At 40.2% G+C, this 18,517-nt stretch overlaps 1 protein-coding gene across 1 annotated transcript in view; it reads right to left on the bottom strand.

Annotated features, from left to right (window-relative positions):
* Window positions 1-18,517, bottom strand: part of CAP2 (cyclase associated actin cytoskeleton regulatory protein 2) — a 148,380-nt gene that overhangs the window by 12,516 nt on the left and 117,347 nt on the right. Inside the window, exons 8-11 of the mRNA XM_061194845.1 lie at window positions 5,658-5,847; window positions 4,398-4,573; window positions 3,193-3,316; window positions 3,015-3,097 (exon numbers count right to left, since the gene is read on the bottom strand). Of these exons, the coding sequence (XP_061050828.1) occupies window positions 3,015-3,097; window positions 3,193-3,316; window positions 4,398-4,573; window positions 5,658-5,847 (573 nt within the window). The remainder of the gene's footprint in view (window positions 1-3,014; window positions 3,098-3,192; window positions 3,317-4,397; window positions 4,574-5,657; window positions 5,848-18,517) is intronic.

Below are 18,517 nucleotides of genomic sequence, written 5' to 3'. Positions count from 1 at the left end.
ACATAAAATGCTAAAATATCTATGTATCTGAAAATCTGAAAAGCAGCAGACTTTTTAAGTAGCCCTGAGAGGATAAGATTTGTCATTTCCACATCATTTTTAGTCAATATTTCCTTAGAGTAAATTATATACAGTACATGCCTTTTTTCCCTGGTAGTCTGTAAACATTTTGAGAACAGAGATTGTTTCTTATCAGGAGAACTGGACTAAAAAGTAGCTCCTCTGTTGAGTGACAGGTGATATGTGACCTTGCCCAGGCCAATGCTCTAGCATTTAATACATGTACCTGTATTCTTTGTTTTTCTTAAATTTATTTCTCTATACGTTTAAAAAAATTTCCACATAATATCTTAGTCTCTCTCCCATAATTTGTACTATTTTTCTAGGATAGTTTGCCAAAAAACAGAATTACTAAACTAAATCATATGAACTTTTCTCCGTGCCCTTTTCTTCCTTTCAATCTTTTTAACAGCATTATTGAAGTAAAATGTGAAAACACAAAATTCACCTGCCTTAAGTGTACAATTTAATGATCTTTAGTGAATTTGTGCAACCATCACTTCAATTCAGTTTTAGAATATTTCCATCATCCCCCAAATATCCCTCATGCCCATTTACAGTCAATCTCTGTCCTCATCCCAGGCAGCCTGCACTAATCTGCTTTCTGTCTTTATTGTGTCCAGGCTCTTTTAAAATAGTTTATTAAATGTTTTAAATAGGTAATGACATTCACTTGGTTTGAACATCCAGAAGTTTGAAGTGTTCAGTAAAATGTCTCTCCCTTGTTTCTGAACCACGCTGCCAAGTCTCTGTCCCTCTTGGACAGATAACCATGATTTATCCTTCCAGATTATTTTAAGGCCCATAGCCTTAAAAATGTATATTTCAAACATAGAAGCATACAAAGAACAATATAACAAAAACGTAAATATATATATGTCTGTAAAAGAGCTTTATCAGAGTTTAACATTTTGGCTCATTTGCCTTATTTTAGGACTATCATCTTACAATGTAGTTGAAGCCCCCTCTCTACCATCCACCATCTCACTGTCCTCCTTCCTTCCCTCCACAGATGTAACTACTCTTCTGAATTTTGTATTTACAATTCACAGCAGGTTCGTCTCTTGAGTAAGGTGAACTTGAGCCCTCGTAAGTATATTTAAAATGTGCGTACTGTTTTGCATGTTTTTGATCTTTATATAAAGGGACACATTATACAGTGCCTATTGTTCTATAATCTGCCTTTGTCACTCAAGGCGGCTTTTGAGATTTCCCTATTTTTATACATGTAAGTGTAGTTCATTCATTTATTTAACCTCTGTACAGTATTCTATTAGGTGGATTTATTTATTCATTTACCAGCTGGTGGACATTTAAATTGTTTTTGTTTTTATTGCCATTATGGATAATACTGCAATAAACATTTTTCCATGTCTCATCAACATTTGTACTAGAGCTTCTTTAGTGCACACACCTAAGAGTGAAATTGCTTGGTTACAGGCTATGACTGCCTTTGACTTTATTAGATGGTGCCAATTTGCTCTGCACAGTGAGTGTAATAGTTTACTCTCCCAACACTGATTTATCAGGGTTCTCATAACAACTCTTGTACCATGAGACTTTTTAATATACAGGCAGTCCTCAAGTTGCACAGTTCCGATACGCATGCGTTTCAGCTAACGTGCCCCTTGCAAAGTAAGGAGAGCCTGAATTCAAAATTGATGAGTGTAAGAAGATATAGCTAATTAATCTGCATTTCTTCTTCTATTAGGCAGGTTGTGCATATGTTCATATATTTATCAAATACTTCAGTTTTTCTTCTCTGAATTGCCCTGATATTCTTTGCCCATTTTTCTACTGAGTTGTTAGTCGTCTTCTTGATTTGTGTTAAGTTCTTTATAAATTTTGGTTATAAATCCTTTTTGATTATCTGCATTGCAAGTATCTTTCTTCAATCCATGGCTCATCTTTCAGCTTTGTATATGATGTCTTCTGTTGAACACATAAATTTTAACGTGGTTAGATTCACCTGTCCTTTTCTTTATAGTTTGTGCTTTTTGACCCTAATTGCTTTTTTGCTATGCTGATTTTTTTGTATTTTATTCTCAAAGTTTAAAAGTATTTCTTTTTACAATTAGGACTTTACTTTTAAATATGGTATGAGGAAGAGATTAGATATTTTTTTCCCACATGGAGGGTCCTAAAATACATCTCCATGTATGTGCCAACTATTGAATGTACTACTCTAGTTAAAAGGGGCAGTGGTGAAAAGCCTAGCAAAACCAAAGAGAACAATCTATAAAACTAGAAGCTAATTTTAACAAACATTATCAGGAAACATCAGATAATAAGGGGTGATTAACAATATGAAAACGGTGTAATCAAAGATAGTAGTTATAGCTGGCCAAAGTATGAAGTCATTTAGCTTTTGGCATATTATAAAATCCCATTTGGCTAAATCAATATTGCTAAAACAGTGCAGATTTTCTTCTGTTTTGCAGATTCAATTGCAATCCTGCTTTCCAAGTTGTTTTTCAGATAATCTCATTGACTCTTCAGAAAAACTTTACCCAGAACCAATTTTTCCTGAGGGAAATAAATTCTCTTCGGCATGGTACTATTATGCTAGGAGAATCTCTTAATATTTCGGTTCACTCATTAGTTGATTCATTCCAATCACCCATTCATCATACATTTATTGGACACCTACTATGTTCAGGTACTGTGCAAATTTCTGGAGCTGTAAAGATTAATTGGCTGTTCTTGAAATAGAAATGGTAAACTAGTAATTGCTGTGCAAGATAGGATGTGTTATAAGAGGTTGAAAAGGGGGAATTAACACTGTCCAAGAAGTAAGAGAGGGTTTCAGAGAGGAGGTGAAGACAGAGCTGTGTCTAGAGGGAAAGAGAATAAGAGTTTTACAGGTGGACATGGAGGGCCCCTTGTAAACAGAGGGGATGTCTAGGCAAAGCCATAGGTAGTGGGGGTCGGGAATGGCTGAAAGGGTCAATTACCTGCATCTGAATGTCCTTGGAGTTGATCACTTCCACAATGCCCACCACATTGTCAAACACAAGGCCAAACTTCTTACAGCTGTCTAGGGAAAAAAAAAAACCAATCTACTAAATTCATACAGCATACTTATACAAAGCAGCTTATCATAGTAGGTACAGACCCATAATTCTGCCCTACCAATTGTAATGGAATTTATTTTCCCTTTTATCTGTAGAGTAGACTTGCTGCATTTGAAAATGTAAGCCACCTGTCTCAGTTCAGTCTCTGAAATCACAAGGTCATTCCTGTCCTCTTCGTATTCCTAAAATTAAAACATATGCAAATATTAAATATAAGGATGCATAAATTAAGTCCACCGCATGCTGAAATTACTGTGGAGCATTCACCAGTTACAGCTTCTCAATATGTTCTTCCTTTAGGAACCATTTTCTTAACAGACCAAACCGCAGGTCTGACTTTGTCACTGTAATGCTGGGAATGAGAGGAACGGCTGCTTGGAAGGGGGGTCGGTGTCAATTTGTGAACAGTCAGGCATCAGGCACGCTGGCTAGTGGGCAGGGGCTGCAGCAGGGATGTGAGGGCTTTTGGTTGAGTCTGGCCGCTGAGTCTGGACTTGATGCTGCAGCACTATCTGCAAGTAGGAGTTGGACAAATAGACTAGCAAGGGTCACAACAGTGGTCTAAGTCCCAGTGTACTTTCAGACCATGACAACCTTTCTGGGGACTTTGTTCCTCCATCTTTAGGGAAGGCCCCTGAACTGGCAGGGGGCACCAGCTTCCATCCACGTTCCAAGTGTCTTTGTCCTGCTCAGACAACAGTGAAAGTGGTGGGTGACGCAGTAGGTTATCTCAGCACCTCGGTCAGTGGAATAGGATGAAACATCCTACAGTAGATCAGAATGGGGCACAGATTAAAAGTTTCCAGAAAGGGGAGTCAAATTCATAGAGACAGAAAGTAGAAAGGTGGTTGCCAGGGGCTGATGTGAGGGGGAATGGAGAATTATTGTTTAAGCGGTACAGTTTCAGTTTTACCAGATGGAAAGAGTTCTGTGGATGGATGGTGGGGATGGTTGCACGACAGTGTGAATGTACTTAATGCCATTGAACTGTGCACTTAAATGTTAAGATGGTAAATTTTGTGTTATGCATACTTTACCACAATTTAAAAAATAATTTTTAAAAAGTTGAAGAAAAAATGCATGAGAATAATGAAGACCAAAAAACATTTATGGAAGCATTCAGAAAGGCCCTGGTTTCTAGTCTAGCTAGTGACTTTTGCCTCTGACATTCCATTGGGAAATCCTTAAGACACTGGCAAACAGTTTAGCCATTGTTCCTTTCATCGGAGTATGTCAGGAATAAAGTTAAAGGGCTTCACTCACCACTCTCCATTTCTTCCCTTCCAACTCTAACACAGGAGCATGTTTCTTAGGAGGATGAGACTGGGGAGACTTGGGGCCTGGAGTGTGGCTTTTGGTAGGAGATGGAGTTTGTCCTCCGTGAGCCCGGAGGCTGGGATTCTTGTATGTCTTCTGGTCATCTGTAACATGCCGGAGCCCTGGGAAGGTAACACACAGACACATTTCCTACATTTTATGCAAAGGGAAATGTCCCTAACTTCTTGTATCAACATGGTGTAAACAGCGCAGGTAATGCTATTTTCATAACAGTCGAGTGTTTTCTCAAGGTTAGTATGCAGAGGCTGAGACCTACATAAGCTTAGAGTTAATAGAAGCCCTGTAAGTATTTTTTAATTTGAGGAACCTCTTTTTTTTTTTTTTGCTCCACCACACAGGCTGCGGGACTTTAGTTCCCTGACCAGGGATTGAACCCTTGCCCCCTGCAGTGGGAGCTTGGAGTCCTAACCACTGGACTGTCAGGAAATTCCCCTTGAGGAACCTCTTCTTGAAGGAGATAAGCTAATAGATAAAAATTATGCAAAATGCAAAACCCCTCGCCAGAAAGGATTCCATGATTTACTTCTGTCATAGCTAAATCATTTCCTAGATACAGTCTAAAAAGTTAGGGCATTTCAGTAAGCATAGGTCAGAGTATGGAATCGACTTAAGGGTTATGAGTCCATCCCCTTCCTTTGCGGATGAGGGGACAATGCAGCCAGTTGCAGCCAGAGAAATAGTTAGAAGTTTTGGTTCTTAGCTCCCAGCACAGCACACAAGAACACTTATACCATAATTCCTATCACCCATGCAAAGCAAAAATACATCTGCATAAGGTTTTTGGCAACATGAATTTATTAAGTATATGATTAAAAAAATTAACCATTCACAACGGTAGTTCAATGATCTAATTCTTTGACAAGCCCGTACACCTCTGAGGACAGAGGTTCTATTATTTGTCATTTTTATTTCACTTGATCTTGATGCCTTGATTGTAGCTGGTGCTGAAGCATCAAGGGCTGAAGTGGTGATACAGTGCAGTGGTCCATTTAGAACCTAGAATCTCTGAGTTCTTCTTTCTGACCCACCCAGCAGCCCACTGAGCCCATCTACCTTGAGATGAAGAACACACAGCTCTCCACATAGTAGGGACTGGGATGGAATGATGTATCCATCACCGTGGGCTCTGAGGGATCTGTGTGCCTGAAGCCAGAGGGAGACAGCCTCAAGGTCTGGTTTTCTCACCTTTTGTAACTGCTTCCCCTTGGTTAAGTTGTGCAAATAAAGCTGAGCGTGAAGGAGAGGACTCCTCTCTTCTGCCCTCACTCTCAAAAAGTGGAGGTGGCCCTGGAGGAGGTGGAGGAGGTGGAGGTGGAGGAAGGCCAGGCCCAAGGGAGAGGACAGACAACGCTGATGCAGTTGATGCTACTGGACCCTGTGGGAGAGAGAAGACGGAAAGCACTCTATTGAGATGATGTCCTTGCTGAGAGCTGGGATTCTGCCAACATCACTTAGAACCTGTTGTCAGTGAGGGAGTGGGGTTTGAGATTCACAAAGGGCACCCAGGGGTATACCTGTGCATCATGGGTCTGTTTGGGAAGACCTGGGACCAAGTGGGGGTTTGCCTTGGGAACACGGGAGCATCACGTAGCTGTATAGCCCTGTCAGTAGAAACTGCATGTGCCAGATTCACACTGCCAACTCAGAGGCAAACAAAGCCATATTCACAGGTTCATGTCCAAAGCTCAGGATATGAATGAAACTGGACTTTGGCCAATTGATAATCATAAGAAAAAAGTGGTCCAACTAGTAAGAGGATTCTTTTGGGGACACTGGGAATTACAACCACCAATGAGAGAGAGAGAGAGGAAAAATATTCAGTGGTTAGTTTTTTGAGCAGCTAAAGAAAGAGATACTGAAACTCTTTCTCTGGAACTCATTTTTCAAGTATGCATGCCTCAAACCGAACCCCAAGTGAGGACCACATGTGACCTGGATGCCTGTCAAACATGAAGGTGATCAGGGTCCAGGATGCTTCTGATGGTTTGGTTCATCTAATGCTGACTTTTAGTAAACCAGAGAAAATTGTATTTTGCCTGAGCAAGACCTATGCTTATTCTTTTCTCTGCTATATGAAGTGCAATCCTTGTTTTCAATATGAAGTTCTAACAAATTCAAATGTCAGTAAAAGGTGATAGACAATAGAGGGATTTGTTTCAATGTTTTGAGAGGACCACATAGACGACGTTGTCACAGAGCTTAAAACTAGTAGGATAGAAACACACATATACAATAACCTTGTGTTATGTACCATTTTACTTTTAAACCCTGAAGTAGAACTGTATGACTATGATAAAGAATGAGAAGTTAATTCAAGTAAAAAAACGGAAACTATAAAAATTGAGAGTGATGAAAATGTGCCTGAGGCTTATATATTTTCAATACCAAATACGATATGTAAAACATCACATAAGTGCTAAATATTAACAAAGACAGCAGATCCTTATTTTCATAAACAATGCAGTATTACAAAGTGTCAATATCAGGAAGTTTTAATCTGTGGTAGTTTTCAGTTGAAAAAAAAAATCCACATTATTTTCAAAGTACTTATACAATCCCTATTAAGTGTAGAATTACCCTGAAAATAAAAGGTTCTTCTCTTACTGAGAATGCACATCTTAAAAACTGAGTAGGCTGGAGGTCTTGTCTCCTGAAATGATAATTTGTGATATTTTTTTTGTTTATAAGGAAAAACAGCCTGACTCCATCAGGATCCTTGGGCCAAGCAGAAATTGACTGCACAGTTCTTGAGACTGACCAATTTTTTTTTTTTTTTTTAGCATTTTCAATATTTCCTATTATGTTACTGGGGTGAAATTTGAACATTTGCTCTGAATCATAAAGTGTAAAATATAAGCTTTGCACATCAAACAATATTCCAGTTCCAGACACTTAGAGCCACGACATATTGCTTTTACTCACAAGCACATAATAACTCAAATAGTCAGCAAAGGGCCAGGCTCCTCTCCCACATCTGAAACACTGCAGCTTTAAAGTTCTCCTATTTTGTGGAAGGGGGAGACGACACCGGCTTCTAAACCTTAGAATGACTTAGATGGTTCCCTAGCTCTCAGCATTCATTCTTTAACGGCTCTCTCCAAGAGCCATTAAAGGACACTGAAACCAATAAGCCACATATTCAACTTCTTGGAACTCTGATACATTCAGATGGCTGACCCAGGAATACCAAACAAAGGATTTACTGCAACAAGTGTTGACTCTAAAAGCCAAAAAAAAAAAAAAAGGAGAACTCAGGACCAGCTGAAACTCTGCCATTGGCTTATCCGTTGTGCGTTCTGGCCCATTCCTGCATCGGCCCCAGTGAGAGCACACGCCTGGGCTCTAGTTTCCAGGGTGACTTGATAAGCAGTGCTCAGGGGCTTTACCGTACACAGTGTCCTCGAGAGCAAACTCAAGAGAGTCCCTTAGCAGGCGCTCATGGGCTGCCCCTTGTGATGAACTTATCTTCGCCTCCTCTTCTCCTCCTGCAGGCAGGTGGGACCAGAGCTTTCTGCGTTCTCACGTGCCCGGCATAAGCGGCAGCCGCACGGACTGGAATCACAGCCCGACACTGTCTTCAGGCATCACGGTGAAACAGAGGCGAGAGGAGCAGGGAAGGGAAGGGAGCCAAGAATTCTGGAAAAGCTCGTATGTGCCAGGCACTGGTTGTTTCCACTCATCTAACAGATATTTAATGCTCAGTGTAGGACAGGCTCTGTGCCAAGGGGTTCCCAAAGTTGTCCGAACATCAGAATCATCTGGGGATCTCTTAGAAGTTCCCAAGCCTAGGCCACGCGGCAGGAACACTCTGGGGAGGCAGCACATGGGCATTTTCTGAAGCTCCCTATAGGTGATTCCAATGTGCACACAAGTTTGGGAACAACCACTGCATGCTTTGTGCTGAGATTCATCTGAGTCATCACAACCACATTACTAGGATTGAAATCCCCCTCTCACAGAAAATAAAGCAGGAAGTCAGAAAGGCTGACCCAATATTAAATGGCCAGTAAATGGCAGGGACATAATTCAAGCACGTATCTGCTTGATTCTAAAGTCTTCTTCAGGGAAATCCTTTATGCTGTATTCAGACGTAAAAAACAAAAAGTCACTAGTCAAAGTAACCAGAGGTGTGGGCGACCCTACACATATGTAGTGCTGCTCCTGGGCCTCTGGCTTAAATATACATGAAGTGTTGGGAGGCGGTGTAATAATTTAATTTTTATCTCCACTACTCCTTGCTCCCTCCCTCTAACGCCTTAGCAGCTGACTGGGCTCCTATGGCCAACTCTGGAGCCAGGCTTGATCCCATGGGGATATGTCTTGAGTACTGACACTGGCATCTCAGCATCAAGTCACCCTGGACGCTAGTTTGTTCTGACTCTGTGCCTGCGTTCTAGCAACTGGACTCTTGCCTTATTCACTTTTCCTGAGTACCCACTGGTGCCAGTAATGGGGTACTTGCACCCAAATCTCAGTTTCCTGCCTAGTGTCCAAGTTGTTCTGGGATGGGGACCTGCCCCCCGCCCGGGGGACTGGAGATTTAAGGGTATTGCCTCTGGGTGTGATTTATTCTTAGATAAAATCTCATGGCAGAGGTAATGCACCAGGTTGTCTAGACTGAATGAGAAGTAGTGGGTCAGATCAAGCCTACAACCTCGGTTGCCTGTTGAGGGATCTGCTGCTTCTTACTCTCAATGGGATATGGGCCCTGTGGGAAGACTAGCTAAGAGGGGAAAGGAGCACTGGCAAGGGGGCAGATCTGGCCCAGCTCACACTGTGAGTTAAGGCCGTGTGGGGATACAGACGGACACTTCTAGTGGGCAACCTTATCTCTGAGCCTGCACCAGGAACCTGAGAGGGTCCTGGGAGAGTCACAGGGGATAACCTTTAATTAGGTTGCAGACTGCATTCACTTCCTGGAATAGAGGCTCTGGGGTCAGATCTACACATACAGAATAAAAGACATTTAATAAAAGACGCCGTTCCCTTGCAAATTATCTGAGTATTTCCGGTCCTTCTAAAAGAACCCTTAATAAAACAATCTTTTATGGTGTGTTTTACCCTGACAATTTTACTTCTACAGTGTAGAATTACACTTCTAAAAACTCAGGACCTACAGAATTATGATATCCTGTGACTTGCACAAGGTCACACAGACTGGAAAGTAAAGGTGAGGTGAGGGCCGAAATGAAGGAAGTCGAAGGGGGAAAGGCTTAACCTGAGTGAAGGAGCAGCGATCCCCACACAGATGCTTTTTAAAGACGCTACCTTATCCTGACGAAATGAGTCTGAAGTATCTTAGACCCCAAACTGGAAACAACTGAAAAACACATTTTATTAAAGCCATTGTAACAATGGTTTCCAACTTAAAAAAAAAAAAAGCAGGCCATTTATGATTTTAAGTAGCCATATTTAGGGTGCAAGCGTTCACTTATGTTGTAAGAACACAGCACAAAACCTAAACATGCTGCTTTTGAAAGCTCTATTAAGATTAATTTTGAGAGCAGATGTTTGATTATTTAGTTTTTTTTTTTTGGAGTCAGGGTAGAGGCGGCACAAAGACTTTTTAAAACGTCTGCAAATCCCTTTCTCTAAATTAATTTCAACTGTCCTGGGAACAGCCGCTTCCTCTGCCTTTAAATATATGAACTATAACTATGAAATAATGAAACCATTGTATGTGGCATGTGGAAAGCTCGTAATGTTTTGGTTATATATACTATATATATAAAATTCTATAACTGTATTACATGGAATATATTTATGTACTAATGTGCATCAGAATTTTTTCCATTAAATGTCACTTGAAATAATTACCTATCATTTTATCACTTTGGAATTTAGGTTTTATTCTGAAAGGGAATCTATTTCTAGTTCTTAAACGAAATCTCCACATTGTTTTGACACATGTAATTAACAACCACTTCTATCTCCCACAGCCCATACCACTGTCTTAGTTATCCAGTTAATTCAGCTACAGTCTAGCTTTGGATCTAAATAATCTGCAAAAGGGACTCCAATTCTCCATTTTGTTGGGTCTGTTGAAACTAGGACTAATAGACTACTTTTAGATGGAGGTTTTATGTCTTTGTGACAAAATTAAGCAAAAAAGTGAAACATAGCTCTTTAGGCAAAAAAAAAAAAAAAAAAAAAAATCAGCTACAAAGAAAAGTTTTCCATCTAAGATTTTCTGTTTAAGAGTTACATTTTTTGGGAATTTTCAACTTTCACCTTTTAAAGTCTAAGATTTTTCAAATTCAGCAATAGGGGTAGCAGATGATTTGGTCTAAATAGAACCTCTTTAATAGATTGAAAGTGAATTAGAATAAGTAGGCTCGTTTGTCCATTCCACATTTGCCTAGAGCTACCTTGCAAGGAACTGGGTATATGATGAAGAAGTAGGCATACGTCTTGTTTGTTAAGAAACTCATAATCTAGTGGGAGTGTCGAGTGCACAAAATAGTAGCTGCAGATGCAGTTTGATATGTGTCGTGTGTCACATGAACAGGAACACTGGGAGCACAGAGGAGGGTGTGGCCAGCTCTCCTCAGGACAGTGGGGTCAGGAGAGCCAGAGAATGACTTAGGCCGGGGCCACACCATCGAATGCTCTGTAGAGGACACAGGTTGTATAAGGAGAGACTGAGGGAGAAGTGTATATACACGTAACATTAATCTCTAACTTTAAGAACAGGCCTGGCAACCTACATCTTGGTGTGTGTTTTTCCCAATTTCTTAAAAGGCAGAGACCAAGAAAATCAAAATACCCTGTGACAGTCTCTTGGAACAGATGGATTCTGTCCCTCACAGCAGAGCTTTTGTTACGATGTTTCTTCTATAAAACTAGCTTAGTGATAGTAATATTTTGAGCCACCTTCTTTAAGTATTTGTGGAGATCATAGATAAAGCTACAAAATGAAACAGCTGACATGCAGTGGCACTGTTTATGGGTTTCCTGCCCACCCCCCATCCTTTCCTTATGGCCACCACCTCAATTCCCCTTCACACACACACACAGATGGCTCTCTTCAGTTTCTTCATCAGGTTCTCTCTTTTGCTGTCCATCTCAGAGACAGCCTGGTCCAATAATCACCTGGCTTACACTTAATGCTTTCCAGGTACATGACATGTGCCCAATTACATACTTTAAAAGTGTTTAGGGACTTCCCTGGTGGGACAGTGGTTAAGAATCCACCTGCCAATGCAGGGGTCACGGGTTCGATCCCTGGTCCAGGAAGATCCCACATGCCGCGGAGCAACTAAGCCCGTGCACCGCAACTACTGAGCCTGCGCTCTAGAGCCCGCGAGCCACAACTACTGAGCCTGCGTGCCACAACTACTGAAGCCCACACGCCTAGAGTCCATGCTCTGCAACAAGAGAAGCCACTGCACCGCAACGAAGAGTAGTCTCTGCTCGCCACAACTACGGAAAGCCTGCATGCAGCAAAAAAGACCCAACACAGCCAAAGATAAATAAATAAATAAATAAATAAAGCGTTTAAAAATCACAAAGCCATTTCAGTCACAAATACACTTAGACTTATTACTTTAACCTGCTAAAACTATAGGACTTCACAGTGTTTTACAACTGAGCCTTTTGGCCAATGCTGTTTATTAGTTTTTCCAAAGATGAAGAATCTCAAATGATCTTAATGTAACATGGCATATAAATAGGATAATGATAAACCTCTCACATACCACAAAAGGAGGGAGGGATTAAAAGAAAGAACTACAGTTTCAGAACTAAAGACTAACTTTCTATATACATAAACTAGTTTTCATAGCAGTAAAAATACTTCACAAATTCACGGTTTAGGGTTTGTTTATATTTTAGACCTCAAAACTAGTTTCTTTCTATTTTCTGAAAGGTGTACTTAGATCAAGAACTTGGTGAGATTGATACATTTCCAAATTTGTCAATTTCTGTAAGTACGTACAAATTTTACATTTATATTTATACCACACTTCTATTGGCAGACAACCATTTTCAAGAAAAAAGATTGCACATAAACGAACAGATAATCATCCTGTACAACATGAGTATAAACCAAAGTGAATTTGTGACTTTAATCTCTGTTCTCTTATTTTTATCACTTCCTATAATTTTTAGACTTCTGCCAATGAAAACAAAGTTTCTGGGGGCCTTTCCAAGAAAACAGAGTTGTTAAAAAATATTACAATGAAGAGCTATATAATATTTTAAGCATATGTTTATTAATAATTTTTAAAAAGTCAATTTAGGGAATATTTCCTATTTCATCTATGGTAACAGAATACTACTCGAATTTCAAGTTTCCATAAAAATACCAAGGGTACTTATATACCGTCAAAATAAAAAGATGGTCCCACATTTATGAAGGAAATGTAAGGCCCATTTTGATCACTTTTCTTCAGCGGCAAGATGACAAACTCCCTTAGCCCAAGATAGAGGTACAACAGGCAAGGTAATGAAAAACCCAAATCTCATGGTTTCGCCAATGACTTCTGATGGTTTCCTCATCCCCATTCTCCCCACCCTCCTGGGGTCTCTGTATGTTATTCCTTTGATAATCTGGAGAGATGTGAAATATGGCAGTAGATGAAAAAAGAACAAGAAACAAAGTCCCTTCAGAGAAGGAAAGACAGCTTTAAATTGGAAAACAGCCTCAGAATACCTTACACAGTCTATATCAGTTTGTGGAAACCAGTAACTTAGTGTTTTTATGCTTATTGTTTCCTAATTTATAGATCTGGATGTGGCCCTTCAAAAAACATAGGTGGTGATTCCTGTTTTACATGCCCAAAGCAGAGATGTTTGATAAAAGCAGACCAAGCTCTCAGAGCAGATTCCAGAGAATATGTTGAACACAATCTAATTTGCTCAAGTGACCCAGCTATCTTGCATAAATTGTCTTCATAAGTAGCTTTAATGATTGGTTTGGCCTTTTTTTGCTACTCCTCTGTGGACCAAATCTGGGATTCCCAGATTGTTTTTTCTTCTTGTCTGCCAGCATTGGCAGCTTGAAAATATAATTTCTCATAAAAAAAGGAAAGATAAAATTAAATTTTCCATGGGAAAAATTTCCAGAGTTAAAGATAGCAGAATATACCCATCAAAGAGACAAACTATAGATAGCCAACAGTTGTAAGACCGAGAGTGACGTGTGGCTTGAATTATCCGGACTGTGACTTCATTTGGCCGGAAAAGCCTAGATCTGAACTATCACTGAATCAAAGTTTCTGTTTTGCTTTTGGATTTTAGGGTCATAGAGAAATAACTGTATTTCTTAAATTATCCATACTTGGTAAACGGCAGAGGTGGGGAGTGAGGCAAAATGATAGCTGTTATGAAGATGATTTACATTTGGCTCTGTATTATTTACATTATTTACTTAGGAAAAAATAAAAAAATAGAAGCATCAGCATCTCCTGAGGTTTATAGCTGAGCTGCACTAAAGACAAAGTAACTTTTGCCTCAATTTTAGTTCCAAATTTTGCAGGAAAGGTCTGGGGAAGTGTCTGTGATTAGCTCAGCTTGTATCAAGGGTGCAACCTGGACCAATAAATCTGGACTTAGCTCTATGTTATAGTCTATGAAGGGTTTGTTTTACCTTTAGAAGACAATCTGCACTTTCCCTCCATCCTTTCTTAAGAAAACCTTTTTACTTAATCTAATATTAGCTTGTATTTCCTGAGTTTATACCAACTGGGAATTAGGGGCATGCAGATGGCAAGGGTCAAGTGCAGGGAAGGCATCTGTCATCGCCTATAAGAAAATGCATTGTACATTTCCATTACCATCATTTGATATAAGAAATAAAGGAGGGCTTTCCTGGTGGCGCAGTGGTTGAGAATCTGCCTGCCAATGCAGGGGACAAGGGTTCGAGCCCTGGTCTGGGAAGATCCCACATGCCGTGGAACAACTAGGCCCGTAAGCCACCATTACTGAGCCTGCGCGTCTGGAGCCTGTGCTCTGCAACAAGAGAGGCCGCGATAATGAGAGGCCTGTGCACCGCGATGAAGAGTGGCCCCCACTTGCCGCAACTAGAGAAAGCCCTCACACAGAAACGAAGACCCAACACAGCCATAAATAAATAAATAAATAAATAAATAAATAAATAAATTTTAAAAAAAGAAATAAAGGAACAGTATTTTTGTGTCTCTTAAACAATGAACACCATCTGTAGTTAGTGGAATAAGCCTCTGGAAATTTCACTGTGAAGAAATGCAATTACCAATTACTGTGTTCAATTTAGCAAAAGTGTTTGGACATTGTCTATATTTAAGACCCTGTACCAGTCACTGCTGCAGATCCCATGCAGAATGAGAAAGAACCCTGCTTTCAATGAGCTCACAGCCTCAGAGGAGAGAAAAGACACTTCCATGCTCCCTGACAGCAGGCAACTGGCTCTTAGCCTTCATGTTTCTGCTCAGGTTGTGCCTTTGTTTGGAAGGCTCTTCCCCAATTTACTATCTGGAAAACTCTTACATACCCTTCAAGGCTCAACTCAAAGTTCTCTTCTTTTTGTAGGTTTTCTGGAACTCTCCTAAGAGGAAATTTTCTGTTTCTCTATTGCAAGGGCTCATTAGGAACACCCTTATTATGTTACTTCACATTATATCATAATTACTTGTCTGTGAATTTGGGTTTGGTCATATCTTGAGCCCGAGGTCTGAAAAGCCACTCATTATTCATCTTAATGTCACCAGTAATGCACCTAGTGCCTGAAACGTGGTAGGTGCTTCATAAATATTTACCGAAATGAATAAGTAACTGCTTTATAAGGTAGAAAGTGCTAAGCATCATAAAAGAAGTACAGGGCTTCCCTGGTGGCGCAGTGGTTGAGAATCTGCCTGCCAATGCAGGAGACACGGGTTCGAGCCCTGGTCTGGGAAGATCCCACATGCCGTGGAGCAAATGGGCCTGTGAGCCACAATTACTAAGCCTGCACGTCTGGAGCCTGCGCGCCTGGAGCCTGTGCTCCGCAACAAGAGAGGCCGCGATAGTGAGAGGCCTGCGCACCGCGATGAAGAGTGGCCCCTGCTTGCCACAACTAGAGAAAGCCCTTGCACAGAAACGAAGATCCAACACAGCCATAAATAAATAAATAAAGCACACCTAGTATAGTGTAATTAAAAAAAATAATCTTAAAAAAAAAAAAAAAGAAGTACAGATTTTAAGAAGTACTACAGAGGTTCTGTAGAGGAAAAGGATAACTTTCAGCTTGGAAGGGCATGGTAATAAGCAAGGGAGGTCAGAGAGGCTTCTGGGAGAGAAGACCATTCGAAATAGACCTTGAAGGATGGATGAGTCAGATTTGACACAGGGAAGCAAGAGGAAGGGGATTCCAGGAGGAGGGTACATGAACATTGTCATTAAAACAAATAAATGCAACTGAATTGTTAGCAATCACACAAGAACTTACAGATCCACATAAGTACTGTCTTTCAAAGCATTAGCTTCTGATGCGACACACTTGTTTAATAAAATTACCAGTATTCAAAACTTTCTTTTAGGACTGTCTTCAGACCTGTTTACAAAAACACACATACCAAATAATCACTCATGCCTTTGTATTCTGCTCTTTTTGACTGAAAAGAGTATTACTTGAATTAATCCTTCTCCAAAGAGGGTCTCAATGGCTTTTGGCCATTTGAAAAGATAAAATTCACTTGTAAAGAAGGAAGACTTGTTATCACTTAGTATCCTAAAAAGGATGGGCCAAAAATTTCATCTGCCATTGCCTTGCTCACTGGAGGTGGGGAGGGACATAAAGCCATATAGCCCTGGCAGCAATTACTGGGAGGCCCAGCCTCAGGCAGTGGAGGCTTTGAGGCATTCCCCAGGGAGTTAAGAGGTTGGACCCAGAGGTGTGGCACCTCAGGAATGAATGAAAACTTGGGGTGGAGGGGTGGCGGTGGGGCATTGTGGCTCGATCTGGGCTGGGACTGACCGCCAAGTTCAAAGTCTCCTCCTATCCAGGCACCCCCAGCTCTGCTCTGGGGAGCACCTCTGCCTGCACCTTTAAACCACAGCCTCCTGACTTTCCTAAGAGGGGTTGGAGGAGAGAGTAGTCAACAGGACACCCCCAATTACACCACTGCCTTCAACACTATGCCTTAAAGAATTTTAAATGAACACACCTTAATTAAAATATTCCCAAGGTGATAGTTTAAATAAATTAGGAACATTTATTAACTTGCTGGTCCCCAGGTTAAGAGAGTTTGAGTGCTTGGTTATAAAAAAGTCCTAGTAAATAAAATAATCTTCATCATTAAATTAGGCAGTTTTAAAAGCCACTACTGTGTGATTTAGGGAGAGAATAAATACGCTAAAAACATTTATGCATTCTTATCAACTAGCAATAAAACTCAAAGGTATTTATGAGATAATAAAAATAGTCCTAAATATAAAAAGCTTGCTTACAGCTTCATAGTACAGCTAACTCTAAACTACTGTGTATGAAATTGTAGATATTTATTTCTGACCTACACTTACTCTACTGAAGATATAGCAAAGGTAAAAATAAAACCCACAAATAATCCCCAAACTTCAAAAGGCAGAAATTGAAGCTATAAGCAATAATCCATCACGTCAGACACCTGGACCATAAGTAATGAAGAGATCATTACACAAAATCTTTTTGCTCCATGATTCTATAAAACTGCATCTACCTCCAGCCCTTCAGAAATTGCATTCTAAAGGTCACTAATAAGATAGATGTTGGCAGCCTTTTTCTAACCTTACCCTCCCCAGATTGTCACAGTTGATCAGCCAACCCACTGTTCTTAGAGCTTTGAGACCCTCGGCTCTTAGTTCTCCTTTTTCTTGTCTTTGTCTCTTTGATTGATTTATTCCATTCTTAAGTAACAGTGTCCCACCAGGTTTTATCCTTCATCATATTCTCTCTTTTCTATCTTCTCTTCTGTTTAACTATCATCTCTAGGTCTCCCCCTTCAGTGAATTTCAGACCTGCATTTCACCTGCCTGCTCCACCTCCCCATCTAGATGGACATCTCACCTGTGCCTCAAATGCAACATGGTGAAAACTCAGGTGAATATTTTTCTTGCTTCTCTACCAGCTCCTCCTGTTGATATCCCTATTTTTATTGATGTTACTATTATTCTCCCAGACTTCCAGATTGGAAACTTTGTGTTTAGATTTGATTTCTCTCTCTCTTTTTGTTCTCCAACTCAGTGTCCATTTCATCTCTTGCATTCCATTGCCATTGTCACACTCAAGGTCACATACTCATTATCCCATCCTTGGCATCCACTAAAGTCTCCTAGCATGTATTAGGGCCTCTAGTCTCTTCCCTTTTCCATTTATCCTGAACAATTACTAGAACATTATTTATAGTGAGTAACTTTCTGCTTAAAAACCTATGGTGTACCCCTATGTTCAATGCACCATTATTTACAATAGCCAAGATATGGAAGCAACCAAAGTGTCCATCAACAGGTGAATGGGTAAAGAAGATGTGGTAAGAAGAAGATATCAAGTGTATACAATGGAGTATTACTCAGCCATAAAAAATGAAATCTTGGGACTTCCTTGGTGGTCCAGTGGGTAAGACTCCACACTCCCAAGGCAAGGGGCCCAGGTTCGATCCCTGGTCAGGGAACTAGATCCCACATGCATGCCACAACTAAGACCCGGCACAGCCAAAATAAATAAAATAAATAATAAATAAATAAATATTAAAAAAATGAAATCTTGCCATTTGTGACAACATGGATGGATCTAGAGGGTATTATGCTAAGTGAAATAAGTCAGAGTAAGAAAAATACCATATGATCTCACTTATATGTGGAATCTAAAAAACCAAACAAACATACAAAACAAAATGAAACAGACTTATAGATACAGAGAAAAAAACGGGTAGTTGCCAGAGGGGAGGGGGATAGTGGTAGGCAAAATAAGTGAAGAGGGTTAAGAGATACAAACTTACAGTTATAAAATAAATAAGCCACAGGGATGTAATATGCAGCACAAGGAATATGGTTAATAATATTGTAATAACTTTAGGAAATGATAGTTACTAGACTTACTGTGGTGAACATTT

The sequence above is a fragment of the Eubalaena glacialis genome, chromosome 7 (genome assembly GCF_028564815.1).
Source record: "Eubalaena glacialis isolate mEubGla1 chromosome 7, mEubGla1.1.hap2.+ XY, whole genome shotgun sequence".
Taxonomy (NCBI): domain Eukaryota; kingdom Metazoa; phylum Chordata; class Mammalia; order Artiodactyla; family Balaenidae; genus Eubalaena; species Eubalaena glacialis.
The sequence above is the reverse complement of the archived record's forward strand: the minus strand, read 5'-3'. Positions and strand labels throughout refer to the sequence as shown.